The sequence below is a fragment of the Panthera uncia genome, chromosome C2 (genome assembly GCF_023721935.1).
Source record: "Panthera uncia isolate 11264 chromosome C2, Puncia_PCG_1.0, whole genome shotgun sequence".
Classification (NCBI taxonomy): Eukaryota; Metazoa; Chordata; class Mammalia; order Carnivora; family Felidae; genus Panthera; species Panthera uncia.
In genome coordinates this window covers 72104460-72123208 of record NC_064810.1, presented here as the reverse complement: position 1 = coordinate 72123208, position 18749 = coordinate 72104460, and the positions used below count along the sequence as shown (strand labels likewise).

The 18749-nt window shown below is 52.4% G+C and overlaps 1 protein-coding gene across 1 annotated transcript in view; it reads right to left on the bottom strand.

The window, feature by feature from the left end:
- Nucleotides 1–10431: 10431 nt before the first annotated feature.
- XXYLT1 (xyloside xylosyltransferase 1) overlaps nucleotides 10432–18749 on the bottom strand; it is a 175416-nt gene continuing 167098 nt past the window's right edge. The window contains exon 4 of the mRNA XM_049628376.1: nucleotides 10432–13641. Coding sequence (XP_049484333.1) covers nucleotides 13245–13641 — 397 coding nt within the window. The 3' untranslated portion in view covers nucleotides 10432–13244. The remainder of the gene's footprint in view (nucleotides 13642–18749) is intronic.

Genomic DNA, 18749 nt, shown 5'->3' with positions numbered 1-18749 from the left:
TGTGCTCGCCGGAGCAGCCACAGCAGCACCTGGGAGCTTGTTAGAAATGCAGATTCTCAGGCCCCTCCTTGGAGCCACTGAATCAGAAACTGTAGGGGCCGGAGTTCCAGCAATCTGTTTGAACACACCCTCCAGGTGATACGAGATTGAAAACCCCTGCACCAGAGGACATCTGATGAGTTGCTTAGACCTCCTTTGGAGAGGGACTGCTTCCCATCCCTGCTGCAGGGAGCACCCCAGAAGCCAGGCCCCCACTCTCAGCCCTCACGGGTTTGGCCTGGGCTGAAGAAACTGTGTGGAGGAAGGTCTCGCCTCCTTCCGGGGGCATCCCACAGTAAGTGAGTGATCCACTTAGGGGGTTAAGTGTTAGTTCCTCACCCCAACACAGGACAATGCTGCAGGGTGCCCCCAGGTCCAAGTGCCCCCTGGAGTCAGCTGAGGCCTCAGCTTCTTCCTTTATGCCATCCTGTGTCCTTCCTTTCCCTCCCACAGGTGTTGGTCCCAAGAACTCCCCAGTATGCGTGTGCCCTTCGTGCTGATCCCGGGGTCCATCTCCCAGACAGCCCAACCCACAGCAGCCTCGAAGGGCCCTGACTCTGAGTCACCTTCAGCACCAGCATCTTCATCATGATGGCCGTGTGTTGGCACTCCCTGTGTGTAGAGCTCAGTGCTGAGAACTCCAAGTGCATCCTTCCATTCGGTTCCTGAGACCGCCCTGGGATCTGTCTTACAGGTGAGGCTCAGAGAGGCAAAGGTGAGGGTCCCGGCTGCTCTTCCTGATGCCAGTACCACTCTCCATCTACAGAGTTTCTATCTACCTCACCTCCTGTCTCCCAGGGATGCCCACACACACGAGGATCAGTAGGATCAAGTGGGGGTGCACAGAAAGAGGGGTGAGGAGCAGGGTCCCAGAAACTCCTTGAGACACTCAAGGAAGTGCTGAGCTGACCGCAGGCTTCTCACAGTAACCCCAGAGCCAGCAGCCAGCTCAGGAGCCACAGCCGTTCTCCAAGAACAAACAATCTCTAATACAAGGCGGACTGTGATCAGTGCCAGGAACCAGAAAGGGGAGGGGCACAGAGAACCCGGTGGGGGTGTGGAGGGATATCTTGGAGGACAGCAGACCCACCCCAGGGAAGAGCAAATACGTGGTGAGCCCGGAGTGTGGGGTGGCAAGGGAGGAAGGCCACAGCCAGCGAACAGAGCAGCCACGGCTCAAACATGAGCCAGAGCTGGTCATGTGGCCGGAGCCCCCTAGCCCTCCAGGGGCAGCTGTGCTGGGTGGCTGAGTGGGGGAGCTCCATGGGTACGGAGGGCTTGCCCGGGCCCAGAAGGCAGCAGGAACAGCGGCAGCTCTTACCCAAAAAAGGGAGAATGAACACAAGAGAAGCCCAGGCCTCCCTACCCTCCTGGGAGATGCACAGTGGAGAGGAAACGGCAGAGGCCTCAGAATCAGACATTCTGGGCCACATCTCTGTTCCACCACTCGCTGGCTATGTCATTTTGAGTGAGTAACATCTCTAAAGCCTCATATTCCGTGCCTATTAAATGGGTGCAATATATCCTCCTTTCGGGGTTTTGCAGTAGGTTTGTTTGTTTATTTATAACATTTATTTCTTTTGGGGGGGTGGGGAAGGGCGGTGAGACAGAGACACAGAATCCGAAGCAGGCTCCAGGCTCTGAGCTGTCAGCACAGAGCCTGATGCAATGCAGGACTCAAACCCACGAATCGTGAGATCATGACCTGAGCCAAAGTCAGACGCTTAACCGACTGAGCCACTCAGGCGCCCCTGTATTAGGTTTAAATACCATGATATACGTAAAAAGCACCTGGAACAGAGTAGGCCCATGATGTTTGTCATCAGGTTCCAGTTTACCCTGTGGCCAGTGGCTTGGAAATTAACATGAAATGACCACAATTACCCCTAGAATCAGGAAGGGACCCTCCATGCACAATGTTCTTACCCATCCTTAAAGATACTCCAAAACAGCAATGTTTTTTAATGTTTATTTATTTTGAAAGAGAAAGACAGAGAGCGAGAGACAGAGTGAGTGGGGGAGGAGCAGAGAGAAGGGGGGGGGGCAGAGAGAATGGGAGACAGAATCTTCCAAGCAGGCTCTGCACTGTCAGTGAAAAGCCTGAGGCAGGGCTCGAACCCACAAACCGTGACATCAAGACCTGAGCTGAAGTTGGACGCTCAACTGACTGAGCCACCCAGGCACCCCCAAAACAGCAATTCTTTAAAAAGGAATCTGTAGTGAAATAAACTTGAGATGTCCTAGAATAAAAATAAAGCATGGTTCTCTCCTGCAGGACTTCTCAGGAGCATTAATACGCTGAGGAGCACTGTGAATCTCCAAGAAAGGGAATCAGTGTGGGAACCGGGTTTTCCAAACATTTGCCCAAGAAACCTTTTGACTTCTGACCACAAATCCTTCTTCTTCTTTTTAAATAGCTATTAACATGTTCTGAGAGATGCTGATCTAAGTTCATTCCATTCCTTTACAGATGGCAAATTGAGGCCCAGAGTGATAAATTAACATACTCAAGGTCACACGGAAATAGAGCTGGGTTCCTCACCAATTCAAGGAGTCCAGAAAATGGTGGGAGGTATTTCCTCCCAGCTGCCTGAGCCCGATGGGGGAGGATGCTAGCAAGTAAGAGGCGGCCTGCCGTGCTTCTGGGGTGCAACCAGCCCACACAATACCCCACTGCTCTCTCATTAGAGAGCTCCCGGTTAGGCTGGTCCCTTCATAACCTGTTGCACCGGTGTCTGCCTGAGTTTCTCACCAGCAACTTCTGTATGATCTGAGCTGTGTCCCTAGCTCCTCCCTCAGCCCAGCTGCCTGCAAAGTTTCCATGAGAAGGAAAAGTCATCAGGGAGGAGCAGTTGCTACCAGCCTGTACTGCTGGGGGTGGGGGTGGGGGGTGGCAGAGAAACGGCAGGGGACAGCTTGACGCGAAGGCCACTTAGGGGCATGAACGGGAGAACGAAAGGTATCTTCTTCCCTCTGCACGGAATGCTTCTCTTGCCCCGGCCACAATTAGGTGGAGATGCCCCACTTCTCAAAGCGAGCTGTTCGTTTTCCAGCTCAGGCAAGACCGAGCAGATGGATAATCCTGCTCAGCTAAGAACAGACATTTGGCAGCCCCGAGTCCGGCCGTCCTCATGCTGCTCTGCTGTTCATACACCAGGAACACAGTCTTTAGGCTCCAGTGACTGTCAGGAAGGGAGGGGGCTTCCAACCATACAGCCAATTAGCCAGCCAGCCAGCCAGCCACCCGTCCATCCATCCAAAAGAAATCTGCTCCCTTTATTAGTCCCTCTCCCTTCCCAACCACACGTGTGGCTTTGTCTGAGGACTGACCAGCACATGGACCAGACCACGAATCAAGGCCCTGCGCACCATGTGTTTCCACTAAGCCACTTGATGTCACCTCTGAGGCTGGCCTGCCGGTGCCCCTTCCCAGAATCTCTCCCTTCCTGGCACCTCCGCTCGCCCGTGGGAGGCCCAGTGCGGCCTCGGGCAGCACTTCTGACAGAACACTCGGATGAACCCTGGAAGGGGAGGACAACAGGGGGAAGAGTGCTTGTGGAAGGGTTTACACAAGATCCTGGTCCTACAGTTGTTCATAGACGAGTCTCCTTCCTGGAAGCAGGCAGATCCTCTAGAACCGGGACCTGAAGATGCTCAGGTATAGAGAGTGAATGGTTCCCAGAGGGGTTAGTTGTAGAGAAGAGGGAGGGAAACGGGCTTGGGAATCCAGAACCTCAGGAACACATAGGTCAGGCCATCACACCTCCTTTCATCTCGAGCCTTCTCCCAAGAAGCTGTGCAGCCTCTGCTGGCACACCTCTTGTGATGGGCAGCTCACTACCTTTCTAAGCAGCTCTTTCCCACTCCTGTGCTTCAGCGTCCCCCACCCAGGTCCCACTCAGCAGGGCCATTAGAACATTTGAGGGCATCCCCCAACCAGATCCTGGAGATTTTATGCAAACCAATCATCACAGGAAACGTCAAGTCCCTGGAATTCGTTAAGCTTGATGAGAGGAAGAATGTGAACGCTAGATATTCATTAAATGGGGACACAGAGGGAGCTTTCCTTCCATGAGTGTTTGCTTCTGGGCCTCCACCCATTTCCCCCAAATCTGCCCTAATGCTAAGCCCTCCCTGTTGCCCAGTGCTCTCCCATCCACCCCTCCCTTGGCCCTTACTAAGATTCTGTAAGATGGACCACGCTGGGCCTGTCTCCACCCTGCTGTCTTGTTCCCCAAACCCACTGGTGTCATTTTTTCTTCCCTGGGAAGGCGTGGCCTGATTTCCATGTATTCATGCAGTCGAACAACAAAGATTCAACGAGCACCCACAACGTGTCGGGCACTGTGTAGGATGCTGGGACCATGAGGAGGCCAGAGACCCACTTTCAAGCAGTACAGAGGCTCCAGGCAGAGCCAGATGATGGAAGAGGCAGTAGGATTACAGGGGTGTCTATGCGACAAAGCCCGGGGCCTCGTGTGACCCTGTCTCAGCCTTTGTGGCATCCAATGAAACATACCCTGGTCGTCACGACTACACAAAACAGCAAGGTCAGTCTGTATCTGTATTACTTGAAAGAGTAAAGGTGATCCCATCCACAGCCCCAGCCACATTACACTGTCTGCAAAATGCCCTCATGCCTGTACATTACAGCCCTTCGTGCTCGGAGACCCTCCCTCACGACTCTTCTTAAAACAGGCCCTCGCACTTCTCTTTCCTTGCCCCCTCCCCTGTCATCCAGCCTCACAGCCTCCGGCCAAGGGGCCCCTGCCTCCCTCAAAGTCCAAGCCAGGGGTTATCAGATGTTCCCAGTCAGAGGCCCCAGGAGCCCAACACTCTGGACCCTTCCGGCCGCTCAGGAGACAGAGCTCCCTGCTCAGTGTGACTGCTTTCTCTGACAAGAAACGCTTGCCACACGAAACTCCACCGTGTTGCAGAGGGATGCACAAGTGTGGCCTGTGACAGAGGAGTCTTCCCAGAGGAGCAGGAGGTGGGAAAAGAGAGGGGAGGCCGTGGCAGGAAGGGTGGCCCAGACAGGGCTGCAGGAGAGTCTGTGCTCGTTGAGGGAAAACACGAGGGCCCAGTAGTTGCTCCTTCGTCCTTACAGCTTGTTGAATAGGACGACTGGATCTGGATGGAAGAAGGTCTTCTCATGAAGGCCCATCACACAGACTCAAGTCAAGCGGCTGCTCTCTGCGCTTCATACAATTCCCACTTCCTGGTCTTTCGACACCAAGTGGCTTCGACCACAAGTTTCTGACTCCCCTGCCTGAGAAGATCAAGGGCAATCACCCAGACCCCACTTGCTTCACCCAGACTACGCCCGGAAGGCTGCCGCTCCCCTCGGTGACTCCCTAGAACCTGATGATGCTGACTGGGCTTTTAAATGTTCATTTCTCCCTAGGCCTTGAATTTCAGACTCTGGCCCGCTTCCTTTCTGCTACAAAGGAGGCAAGTAAGGTCAAGAAACAGAAAGTAACTTGCTCAGGGTCGCACAGCAGTGACAGGGCAAGGGTGGAAATCCTAGTGATCCGAGTCCCACCCAGATGCTGGATGGAACAGTCTTTAGTTCACACTTACCCCCAGAGCTCAGGGAATCCCCTCATTTCCAGAAAATGGTAGTTCCCTGTATTTATCGTTGTGATAGCCTTCATGAGTTGGGACTGTAGTCCATGGACTGGGACCAGAGAATATGTTATCTCATTTAGTCCTCACGATGGCCAGCAGATGGGTGTGACTGGGAGGCTCAGAGAGGGCAAGTATGTTCCTCAAGGCCACACAGCCACGTTCTCTCTCACCAGGGGCACATATCTTAGGGTTCTTGTTGCATCCTCCAGAAGGCATCCCTTACCTCCAACGTGGATCCCAGGGTACCCCTCTAGATGCACCCATGGCCCCTCTTAGAGTTCTTACCCACGGCAGTGAGAGACCACCTCACTGTGTGAGAACTTCTGTCGGAGTGGGAACTCACCCACACTCTTCACCACTGTGGCCCCAGAATTCAGCCCAAGGCAAGGGTAAATATCTGTGACTTGCACAAATGAACAGCGTCACAACTGGGGTGTCAGCTCAGGTGCCCCTCCTCCAAAGCCCATGCTCTCTGCACAGAATTCCTATCTTTTCCCCTATAGTGAGTAGTAGGCAACCCCCGTGGAGACTCACAACCTCCACAGCTCTGCAAGGGCAGATGTCCCCTTATTTGGTGGGGCTCTTGACCTCTGGAGACCACCTCACCTGTCTGTCCAGGTGGCCAAGGTCCTGCTCCTTCCTGCTGAGTGGCGTCCCAACAGCCTGTCAGTGTGCCCCGGGATCTTATGTCCAGGATCTTATGCACAGATCCTGGAAAGGGCAGAGGCAGGTGGGCCACTGGACTGGTGCAGGGATCCGAATCTAGAGGGAAGGGACAGAAGACAGGCCTGGCTCCCTATAAACAGATGACCTTCCCTGATGCAGGACCAGTCCCAGTGGCGACACCAGTGTCATCATGGAGAGGTAGCACCCTGCACAGGGAGCCTTGGCTTGGGTTCTTGCTCAGGGAAGGGTGCCTGGAAATGTGGAAGAGGGCAGAGCTGATGCAGGAAATGCCCCTAGCAGAGAACTTTGAGAGAAAGAACAGAGAGTTGTTCAGAGAAGCCTGGAAAGCCAGGAAAGAAGAGGCAGAGGACGGCGGTAGGTCCCTGGCCTTCCATGGCAGATGCTCTGATGTGCTGCCCAGACCCCTTCAGGGGCCAGACCTTATTTTCCTCTGAGTGCTGCTGTGGGCGGCCCAGAGCTGAGGCCCTGCCCAGGAGCTACCCTGCCTGAAGGGAGCTGCCTCCTCCAAGGGCGCCCTCTCCCCAGGGAAGCCCATCCCCAGTGACTAGACAGGAGCCGGTTGAAGGCCCAGCTCCCAGGCTCCAGCCAGGGCTCCTGGGCAAGGCTGCCCCAGCTCTGGGACTCTGCATGGGGCCGGCTGAAGCCTCTTGTCCTGACCGCCTCGCCTCGCAGCTTGGCTCCTCCTTGCTTGGTCCTGCTCCCCTCCTCCCCCACAGAACACCTCCCAGAAAGCCTCCTGCACATAAATCTCCATCTTGGAGCCTACCTCCTGGGGACGGCAGAAGCCCACGGAGGCACCAGAAAGGGATGCCTGGAGGGGATGGTTGTTGTGGCTTCCTGGATTAGAGGTCAGGTTAGTTCCCCTGAAAGGTGGGATGGGATGAGAAGGACACGAGTTTGCCAAGAAGCTGCCCGCCTGTGACCGTACAAAAGGTCCTGCACTTTTCATAGCACGTGTGCACTGATCCTTAGAAGACTGTCAGTATTTCTGCCACCCCCTCGCTCAGACTGTTGCATGAACAGGAGAGGAGCCTGTACATCCCGACAGCATACCCCCAGAGCACAGAGACTCTGCACGTCCCCCGGCCCCTGGCCCTGTGCCATCCTGTGCATTGGGAAGTGCCAGGCCCGGGCTGGACGAGGGTTAGAGGTGTGGGAGAGGAAGACTCCAGAGAGAGGGCCAGATGCCTTCATGGAGGAGCACAGGATTCTACACGTGGGGAAGCCTGGGTGCGATCCCAGACGGCAGGACTCAGGCTGGCCACAAAGCCTCCCATGGCACAGCATGGGACTGGGGACCAGCTAACATGCAAGGAAGGGAGGGCGTCTAGGGTCTCGGAAGGACTTTCCTCTGTGGGTTATCTCATCTACTGCTCACAGCCGTCCTGGGGGTCGCAAGGCCCGGAGCCGGCTGACCTCTCTCCACTTCACAGACACACCCCCCCACTGGCCAAGGCCAGTGTCGTACCACTCACACAGAGAGCAGCCCCAACTCAGCCACACGTTTTGGAGGACCCCCATAGGATCACGGGTCCACGTGTGTGTCCATGCACAGAGACGTGAACATGAGCACAGTCATGCAGATGAAGTGAGGCCTCATACTGGTGAGAGTGGGGAGGGCGCTCTGGGCCCCACTCAGGCAGAAACATGGGTATGTGTGCACTTTACGGTCCAGCAGCGATATAATGTTATCCAGCGTTATTCCTGGATACACCACACAAGGCAATGCCTACCAGGTCCACAAGGAAGAGGACAAAGTTGCTCACAGTGGGGTCCTTTGTGTGGGGCTGGGGTGGAGTGAGGAAGCAGGTGGGGGGGGGGTCATGTGGGTGCCCGTCAGTGTGGACGACGTTGAGTAACCTGGTGAGAACACGTGTGGGGCCGCAGGCAGCCCTCGCGTGTGTACATGATAAGGAGGATGGATCTTAGAATCTTAGCGCCGAGTGGAAAAGAAAGAGCAAGAGAATCCCAAGTTACCCAAATTAAAACACGTGTACACAAAACAATAACACCATTTTGCACGAACACAGAAGACACACAGAAAACACATGAGGATGTCTATCAGGGGCTGGGGGTAGGAGACGGTGATACCTGGGAATAAATGAAACGACAGGCCTCGTAGGCAGCAGTGGTGGGAATAGGTCACACGCTGAGGGGTGTCATGAACTCACCCTCTATGCCTGAGGTGGGAAGTGATGGTGAGGAGGACATGGCAGAGCAGGTGGAAGGCACATACTGAGAACTTCCAGCCTCACTCACAATCCACACTGAACAGACCAGGCTCTCTGCACCTGGGGGACCTGTATGCCCCACCTCAGTGGGTGCTGGGGGACAGGCAGAGGTGATGGCACAGTCCCTGCCCTCGAGGGACTCACAAGTCAGTACAGAAACTGGTGGAGACTCTCGAGCTGAGACTGGGGCTTCTCTGCATGTTCTGGAAGCTGCCCAGAGTGAAACAGGAGGAAGGAGTGGGAGCATCTTGCTTCTTCCACAGACACCCAGGTCTCTGCTGTCTGCAAGGCCCCGTCAGGGAGGTGAGGCCACTGGCTCCGCACAGGCCCAAAAACACCCCCGGCTCCCTGCTCCTGTGGTCCTGCTCAGGGCGTGGGGCCAGGAGAGGGGACAATTGCAGCAAATCCTACCTGTCAGGGAAGGCGTGCAAAGGCCCTTCCAGCTAAGAATGCATGGCACTCGGTGAGGTTGCTGACAGTCTGTAGGGGACGGACACATTTCCAACAGACTGGGGGTACACCTGGAGACACTCTGGGAGCACAGCCAGCCCCACTTAAAGAAGCCTTCACTCCAGAAGGTTTTTTGGCCTTTGCAAGTATCTCAGGGAGTGGCAGCTCCACCAGGCCTCCCGGCTGGGGGCTCCAGACTCAGTACTGCCCAGGGTGAGGCCTGTGGGGGCATGGGACCATCTACAAAGTGGCTCTGTCTGGGAGGCTCTTTGGGAGACAAATAAGACAAAAGCTAAGACAAGGCTTCAGCTGCCATTGCTACCAGGGGGCTGTAGGCAGAGGCATGGGGCTCGTGGATGGCAATGAGTTTCTCTGGATTTAAATACCTCCCATAGTTTGTCTGCATCCCTCACTTTGCCTGTTCAGACTCCGGCGTAAGTTGCACTAACTATACCTTGAGAGTGAGTCTCTCTTTGAATGGTCATAAATTCCAGGTTGGCAAATGATGAGATCTGGAGGTCTTGTGTTTGATTTAGACTCCCTGCCACATGCACATGTGAACAGAGACAGATGCATACAAATGTGTGTTGGGGGCAGGGAGGCTGCTTGGAGATCTAGTCCGATCCCGTAGCCCCTTGTAGCCCAGTTGGGAAGGGTTCATCCAAGGACCCCTGACTTCCTGGACACGGGCCTCTCCAGAGTGGTATGGCCAACAAAAATATCAGACCGCCTACAAACAAGAGTCTGGTCATCCACTGGGCTGAGGGAGGTGCCACCAACACATTTAACGTGCCCCAAATGGCTGTCATTTGTTATTTTAAAAGGATATTTTAAGTGGTAAGAATCCCCTTGCGTCTACGTATTATTTATCTGCTTGCCAAGACCTTACCATCAACTTTCCTCCTACAACACTACTTTGAGGGAGCTCTTGTTACCAGTGTCTCAAAGTGGGGAAAGAGGTGAACTTGGATGTCCAAGACTGCCCAGGTGGTGAGAACACAACATGGATTCAAAGCCAGGCCTCTGCCTTAGGTGTGAGGCTCTCCCTACCATATCACCCTGCCTGCTTGGAAATTTCTGCTTGCCCTGCCAAACTCCACCTTCAGCCAAACCTCTGGGCCCTGCATGTGGACACGAGCCAGGAAGTCTTAGAATGAGCAAGGGTTTGGCCTTTAGTCAAAGCAGGGGCTGCGGCACAGCTAACTTGCTCCCTTAGCCCGCAAACTCCTGGTGCACTCTGGCTGGGGGCCCACTGACCCAGCACGCTGCTCTTTGGGTTGATGAGATGCTATTGAAGGGGATGCTGTAGCGAGGCTTTGACACACATGGAAGAATAAATCTCTTCCACAAGCCCACGAGCTTTCCAAAGGCCAAAAGATAATAGAATCAGAAATGAAAGCAGAGGCTGGAGATGCTATTATTAGGTCACTTTTATTTAGAGAACTAGGGCATCCATAGGGAAAGTTGAAAACCCAGAGCCTACTTAGCCGAGATTATGTTTTCTTACGGTCAATGGTAACCAGGGCCAACCAGGAGTAGAATAGCCAGGGCGACACTTACCTGTAATTACCTGTGGCAGCGGCCACAATTTAATAGCATTTATTGTTTATTACAAAAGTAATTAACATTCAGAAATACAGAAATAAATAAAGATGAAGATAGAAAGCACCTTAATCCTTCCTAGTTCCCAGAAATGTTCTTTTCAGTCTTGTTTTACTCCTTCCTATAGGCATACATATGCTCTGCAGTGAAAGTTTTCATCACACAAATTAACCACAGCACAATTGGTTATGTTTGTACTGCAATGATGATAACAGGATTCCAGTGATGAACCGGCCCTCCAAGATCTGTCCAAAAGTGGCTCATCGTACAGCACAGGAACGCCCATTGGCTCTGCTGGGCTGGCTGGACTTCCCGCTGGGTGTTATTTTGCTGTTCACCAAGGCCACTGGTGACAGAGGAAGGGGGAGCTCTGGAGTAGGTGAGCTCAAAAGTAAATGAGGAGATTTGGTTTGGCCTTTGCCCATTTTGATCAACCAGTTTACTTTTTCTTTGCAATAACAGAAGACTCTCATGGCTACAGAAACATGTGAATTATTGAAATTGATGTAGGAAAAATACCTTTGTTATTCTGAGTCTAAAATTCTTTAGCATTTTATCTTTTTCCCATTGAAATAATTTTTTTTAATGTGGTGTTTGAAACATATGGGTTTTAATTAAATATAGCAGAACAGGTTCTCTTTTTACATGTACACATACACACACATATGTAATCTTACAATTAAAATGAGGATCACACTGTACATATAATCTTATATTTTGCATTCTTAACAGTACATTGTAAGCATTTCCCAAGGCATTAGATATTCTTTAAAGATATGATTTTAATGCCCACATTATTTTATTCCTTGGATATAGCATACATTATTTATCCACTCCCCTAGTCAACACTGGAAGTTGCTCCTGGTTGTTCTCTATTAAAAAAACTCAGTGTGATAAATAATGACTCTCTGTCCACATCTCTTGCTATTTTCTTACAAATTTTAGAATTTGAATTGCCTTCATGAGGTTTTCATGAGTATTATCAAGAGCATACATAAATCCCCCAATACGATGCACACAGCAGGCATTCAATAACTGGTAGCTATAAATAGGAAGTCAAGTACCTAAGAGAACAGACCAGTTCTGTCAGAGCAGAGTCAGGAGAGGGACACGCTCCACTTCGTCAGGGGATGATGTAACCGGGCAGTCTGGGCTAGGAAAGGTGAGAAGGGAAGGGACTGCCTTTGCTCCCGGGAGCAGACGGGCCTGCCTATACCCAGAATGCAATGGTTCTCGAGTGGCACAGCACTGTTACCCTCCCTGCTCCCACCTCAGACACGCTCCCCCGTGGTCCGTGGTCTGCAGTCCGCAGTGAGCACGCTTAGCTTAATCATGTGGACTTGGGGGGGGGGGGGGCAGGCGGCTCTGAATGACACTGATTACACTCTTGATTCGGAACCTTCAGGTAGCAGTAAGCTGTGATCAGAGAACAAACAGCATAATCATTGTGTTCTCAAATGATTTATTAGCTGTTCTCACTCACGGTGAAAAATAAAAAAGTAAATGAAATTGAAATAAAAGGAGATGAAAATCTAACAGCAGTTCCCCCATCCCGAGGACCTCTGCTAGAGTAGACAAAATGGACCACCAGGGGCTTCATGTCTGCATCTTACAAGGGAACTCATTCAGAGAAGAGCCTAATTTTTTCTAAGGTACAGGATCTGATATGATACAATAAGAAAGTCACAGGATGATTTTTTTAAACAGAGACTGAATGCTTATTAGCCTATGAGCGGCACCCCTTCCGGGCCACACGTTTATGCACATACACTGCTGGGCTCCTCTTTGGAATGAGTCTTTCCTGTCCAGACAACTCTACTGCGTGTCCTTGGGGGTGGCCAAGCTCTGTTCTTTGATGGCGGATCTGATTTCTGAGCACAGTCTGGTCACCTGAAGCCGGCTTGGATGAATAAGGGATAACGAGGTTCTGTGATGTAGTTGGGAGAGAAAAGCTGTGGAGGCTGAAATAATGAGCCCAGTTTCCTCATGTGGGCCACTGCTGGCCATAAAGGCTCTCTCCCCGCAGAGGTGGTGACCTTTAAACCTATACGAGGTAATGTGGGCATCGCGGGAACAAGCACACAGCCTCCCAGGGTGCACATGTGGAAGGCTGATGTTGATTTGGATGCTTAAACTCTGGGCTGGCTGTTAAAACCCTGGCTCACTCGTTCAGAGCTCCCTGGGATCTACAGCAGTACTGTTTTGTTATTTCCTGCAAAATGGAAGCTTGTTAATGTAAAATAAATTTATATTTGGTCTAAAAAAGGCCAGGCATTTCCATTCTTTGGAGGCTAAGGGCACTGAGCGCCATTTTCTTTCCTTTCTTCTCTTTAAATGCCCGCTTCCTAGCCCAACGGAAGATGTCTATGTGTTTGCCCTCCACGATGCCTGGTCCCCTGGAGAGAAAAGGCCCAAGCACCAGCAATGTGTAGGCCAGGCCTCACCGGGTGGCCTCAGGACAACAACCTGTGGGGTGGGACAGCTGCAGCTGTCATCGCAAAGGACATCCCCATGGAGGGTCAGATGCCACCCTGGGGCCTGTAACAGAGGCGCCCCTTTGCTTCCAGGAGATCCAGAGATCCGATGGCATGGCGGACGAGAATGTGCCTAGGCCTCCGGGATAGGGGTGTTGCAGTTCCCATGGTAGATCTTGACGTGGCCCTCACACCGGAAGTAGGCTTCAAAGACGTCACTGTAGCCGTGGTCCCTCCACCAGGTGCAAAGCTGCCGGTTCCAGGTGCAGTCCAGCACGTGGAAGAGCTCGGGGTGCTCCATGCCGATCATGGTGAAGAAGTCCTGGTCCCCGAGGTGGCCGCGGAAGTGGTACTTGTCAGCCAGCTGCTGCACCTGCGAGGGTTCCAGCAGGCGGCCGTAGAGGGGGGACTGGCGCATGGCCTCCAGGTTCAGCAGCATCACTCCGCTGTTGAAGCCGGGGAGCCCCTCGGGGGGCGGGCTCCCAACCCGGGTCTTGGGGTTCTCATGGCGGAACTGCCAGAACGTGTGCCTGGGAAGGGGAAAGAGAGCAGATTTAACCCGGTTTGGGTGGGTGAAACAGTCTGCCGGCCCTATTTTCCTGGGGCTTCACAACCAGCCTGGAGGGAGAGGCCATTTTCACTCCAGTTTCACAGCTACGAAAACTGGGCAAGTCTGAGGTTCAGAATCAGCACCGTGCGGTGCACTCTCCTTACTGCAAGCCTCGTGGTCTTCCCATCAGCCTCTGCTACTCCAGGATGACGTCATCACGAGCGTTTGTATAGGACTTAGCAAGCAGCAGGCACTGCATGAAATCAGCTTATTTACTCCCCACCATAGGTGCTCTGTGGGATGGTATGGTACTTCACAGCTGAGGAAACTGATGCACAGAGAGGTCTATGGCTTGCCCAAAGTCACACAGCTAGTAAGCCGCTGCAGAACCAGGGACTAAATAAACCCAGGCATCTGTCTCTGAAGTCCACTTCTTAAGACAAACGATCCAGATAGAGCTAGCTAGCTTTCTTTCTTTCTTTCTTTCTTTCTTTCTTTCTTTCTTTCTTTCTTTTCTTTTCTTTCGTTCCTTCCTTTCTTCCCTTCCTTCCTTTCCTTTCTTTTTTTTTTTAAGTTTATTTATTTATTTTTAGAGAGAGACAGACAGAGACAACATGAATGTCTCTCCCCATGAGGGAAGGAGCAGAGAGAGAGAGAGACAGAGACAGAGACAGAGAGAGAAGGGGGGATGCCAAGCAGGCTCTGCACTGTCAGCATGGAGTCTAATGTGGGGCTCGAACTCCCAAAACTGAGAGATTGTGACCCGAGCCAAAATCAAGAGCCAGACCCTTACCCAACTGAGCCACCCAGGTGCCCCAGGTAGAACCTTCTAACCCCTTGTCTTTGACTGTGATCTTGAAAAGGAGAGGAGAGAAGTGGGGAGGAGTGCTTCTGAATCTGGTGAAGAGGTAGGAAGCTAACTGCAGGCTGAAACGAAATCGTTTTCTGCTTTAGAACAAGCCTCATTTATTGAGGCCCCAAGCCTAGCACTTCTGAAAGGGTGGACAGGGGTTGGAGGCTTGAAACAGCTCTGGGCACAAGTGCATGGCTTAGGATGAAAAGTGGCTACAGAATGGCCAGGTAGAATTATGGCTATTTTAGAGAGAACATCACCTCAGTGTCCATTTTTCTCAAGGCGGGTTTAGAAATCTGATCTAGGCCTACAGTTCATGGGGGTGTTAGAGCCAGAGGGACCCTTCTAGGTCCTCTATCCAAATGCTTCCATTTGGAGAAGGGAAGACAGATCCAGACACCTCCTTGTGGGTGACAGGGTTAGAGTGCTGGCCACTCTGTTCTCCAACCCCCTGAAGTGCCTGTGCAAGTTCCCGTGTGCGCTGCAGGGGTGGGCAGAAGGGGGAGGCAGAGAGGGCCCAGGCTCCATGTCCCCAGATGCACAGTCAGCAGTGGAGCCCACGGCTGGCAGGAAGGAAGAGAGACGGCAGGCCCTGTGTCGTGGGCAAGGGGCAGGGGAGCATTCCACATCAGACTACATCCCCCCCATTCTTACTAGCCCCACTCCTTCCCCTCAGAGTCCTCAGGATGGGGAACGCGTCAGGGAAAACCAAGTCTGCCCCCAGCCTGGAAATACCACCCCTGGGCCTGCCAGAGGTCACTCCCCCGACCACTCACAGGGCAGGATCTGTGTGGTGAAGCGGACGGCGCAGTGGAAAGAAAACCAGGGTCCCGGCCCACGGTGGCTGCAGCGATCCATTTTCCAGTTCCCACACATTTCTGCATGTCTGGGAATGGAGAGCCCTTCCTTGAGGTCTCGCATATCACAAAGGGCACCGAGAGTTTGATCCTGGTGAGGGGAAAGCGCTCCCCTTGGACATTCTTAAAAGTGGAATAACAGGTCTATTGTTTGAATTTTGCCATAATTGGACTATGAGTGGAACAGAGGTCTGGCGCCTGCTTGATGATAACAACCTTGGCAAAAATAAGCTTCTAGAGCAAAGGGAGATGCTGCAGCCCTTCTAGCCACAAAAGCCTACAGTGATGGGATCGTGGGGGCAGTGGAATGCAGTCTAACAACTTTGTCCATTTTACCATATTTCTTCCAAATGGTTAACTTCAGGTCCAGGAGCAAGCCTGGAGAAGCTTAGCGCTTCTACCAAACGAAGCTTACGTGAGGGGCTCTGGCCCCGTGTGAAACGGCCTAACCGGGTGGGATTGCCAATTCCTCACCTGCCACAGCACCAGGGGGATGGCAGAGCCCTCTTACACTCCCCACCTCGGCTCCTAGGGACACAGGGACATTACTGCCTGCATTCCAACATCGAGGGGAGAGAGGTTCTCAGGGCATCAGGGGCAGGCCCGACTCGAATATGAGGCCTCTGATCCCTAAGTCCCCTTTCACTTTTGGCTCAGATTCCACAGGCTCGAGTTTCCAGGAGCAGCATTTGGAGCTCAATCTCATTTCTGAATTTGGCTGACATACCCAAGGCCACAGGCTCTGGGAACCAGGCCAACAGGTGATGCAGAGGTTGCTGGTGCTTCACTGACCGGAGGTCAGCCCCGAGAGCCTCTCTGAGGGGTGTCAGAGAGTGGCTCAGATCCTCGCCTTCCTCACAGGGCCTGGGGCTGGCCGTATATATTCACAGGCCACTGCCAGTGGTATGTGCTGAGGCTGCAGGAAACCTCTGTATGAATGTAGGTATCTGGTTCCAAGTCCTGGAGCTTCCAGAAGTTTCTCAGATTAAGTTCTAAGCCCATAGTCCAGCCATGTTGCCCTGACTCGTCATCTGGACTTGGGCCTCTATGGAGGCTTGTTCCCATCCTCCACTGTCACCTGGAGACCCACATTAGAGGGGATAAGATTTCTTTCCCTTCAGGGACGGCTTCAAACTGCAAAACAAACCCCTGTGCAGATGGCCCATTGTAAATACTGAGTCTTTCTAGAAATCAACAAGCCTTGCTGGGGAAATACCAATTAAGAACCTTCAAGCACATTCTTCCAGTTATGGGCAATGAATTTCCTAAATTTTTTCTAGTGAGTATGTCCTAACTAACAATCATAAAAAACATTATTAAAAATGAGTAAACTAGTTTTCACGAAGAAAACCCATCTTGATGGAAAGAAGTATTTGAAATCATTTTGAAAACAAAGTCATTTCCTCTCTCAAGTCCTTCCCTGTTGATCACTGACAAAGTCACTCCAGCAAGTCTCTCAATAAGAGAGCTTGGCCAGAGAGCCTAAAGTTCACATTCCCTGCGAAAGAAACACGTTCATTGTCACGAATAACCCTTTCTCCTCCCACCATCCCAAATCACAGACTCTCTTGCCCTGCCTATCTCTCCATGATTTTCCCCTGGGCTGGTCTTTCTTAGCTAAGGGTCAGAGCTTTCCACTTTCACTTTCAAGACGGGAGAAGCAAGGATGGGAACATACAATGAGCCTGGACAGTCTGCATAGAGCTCCCTAGGAAGGTTCTAGAAGACCCTGCTGACTCAGGCTGAGTTCAAGCTCTAGATTCTCAGGTAAGGAAGGCTCCATTTTCTGAGATTTGTGAGGACAACAATGTCTATGGCACCTCTCCTCACTGTGGCTCACCCCTTGAGTGTTCATCAGAGTCAAGGGCAAAGTCACTAATGAGCAAGCAAGGCTGGGCCCCTTCCCGGAGGAAGCATACTGTCTGGATGCTGTCTAATCAGTGAAGGCTGGAATCAGGAAACACTACTCCCTTTATGCCCATGCTTGTGTACCAGGACCAATTAGCTTTTGTTTGACTTGGAAGGGGCCCTGTTTTCCAGTCCTCTGAGAGGAAAGGCCAGGAGTGAAAAGCAATGTTCAGTGATAGCCCAGGGTTCCATCCACCCCAGGTCCTGTGAGGTGACAATTCTGGGTGATGTGGGGATGATTTCAGAGCAAGGACAATGTCTCTCAGTCCTACCTTGGGCTGAAGTTCTGGGAGATGGGCACAGACTCTTCAGAGAGAGAGAGAGAGAGAGAGAGAGAGAGAGAGAGAATCCCAAGCAGGCAGAACAGTGTGGAACCTAGTGTGGGGCTCAAACTCATAAAGCGAGAGATCGTGATCTGAGTCAAAATCAAGAGTCGGATGCTTAACCGACTGAGCCACTCAGGCACCCCCACCATGAAGCTTTAAATGGCCATTTTCCTGGGGCATTCCTTACTGCCAGGAGTATAGCTGACCCTTATCAGGATCCCTTGCTAGCAAGTTAGGTCTCTAGCTTTGCTGTACAGAAATGTTCCCAAAGTCACACGGACTTCTGGCAGTAGGACCGAGACGAGAGGGACCCCTCCGGGAACCACCAGACTACCCGAACCTGAAGACACATAAAGACTCTTAGCTCATGTTCCTTTTTTACAAAGGAGGATGCTGAAACTCAGAAATGACGCTGTCCATAGTCACACCGCTGAAAAGGCGACCCCACGATCCCAGGCTAATCATTTTCCTTTTCCACAAATGCCTCTGCTCAGAAAAGGCAACCGCTCCTTCCCAGCCCTAAATGAGCCCTGGGGCAGGTGGGGCGGTGCCACTTAGTGCCAGACTTTCAAGAAGCGCAGAGTTCACGCTTTCCCACCTGGCAGGGACTACCTCTTCCAAGCTCAACACGCCTGCACCTGGAAGGGGAGCTGGGCACCTAAATGACTGAAGGGCCTTGCTTGGGGCAGCAGGCTGGAAGGCATGTGTTCGCCCTTGTTTGCAGACCTCACAAGAAACATATGTTTGCTTTCAAAGACCAGCCCTGTTTGTGGGCCAGCAACTGGATTTCCAACCACAATATGCCCAGAACTGAGAGAGGAAGACAGGGCAGGGGTTGAGGCAGGCGGCACCTGGGCAGAGCCAGGAGTGTCGGAAGCAGACTGCCCAGCAGGAGAGCCACATGGTAGGGGTTTGCTGGGGGCCCTCCTCCAGAAGGCAGTGGCACTGGGGCCTTCCACTTGCCTCTCCCTGCACCAGAGGCATGAATGCAGCCTCCTCTGCAAACTCCTGGCATTTCTGCAGTGTCTGCCCCACTCTGAGAGAATGAGGGTTCACGGGAGTGAGATGAGCAGAGGATGGTCTGGGGGACAAGGGGAGGGCGACAGGGGTTCCTATCTGTTAAGCATACCTCCCCAGCATCTGT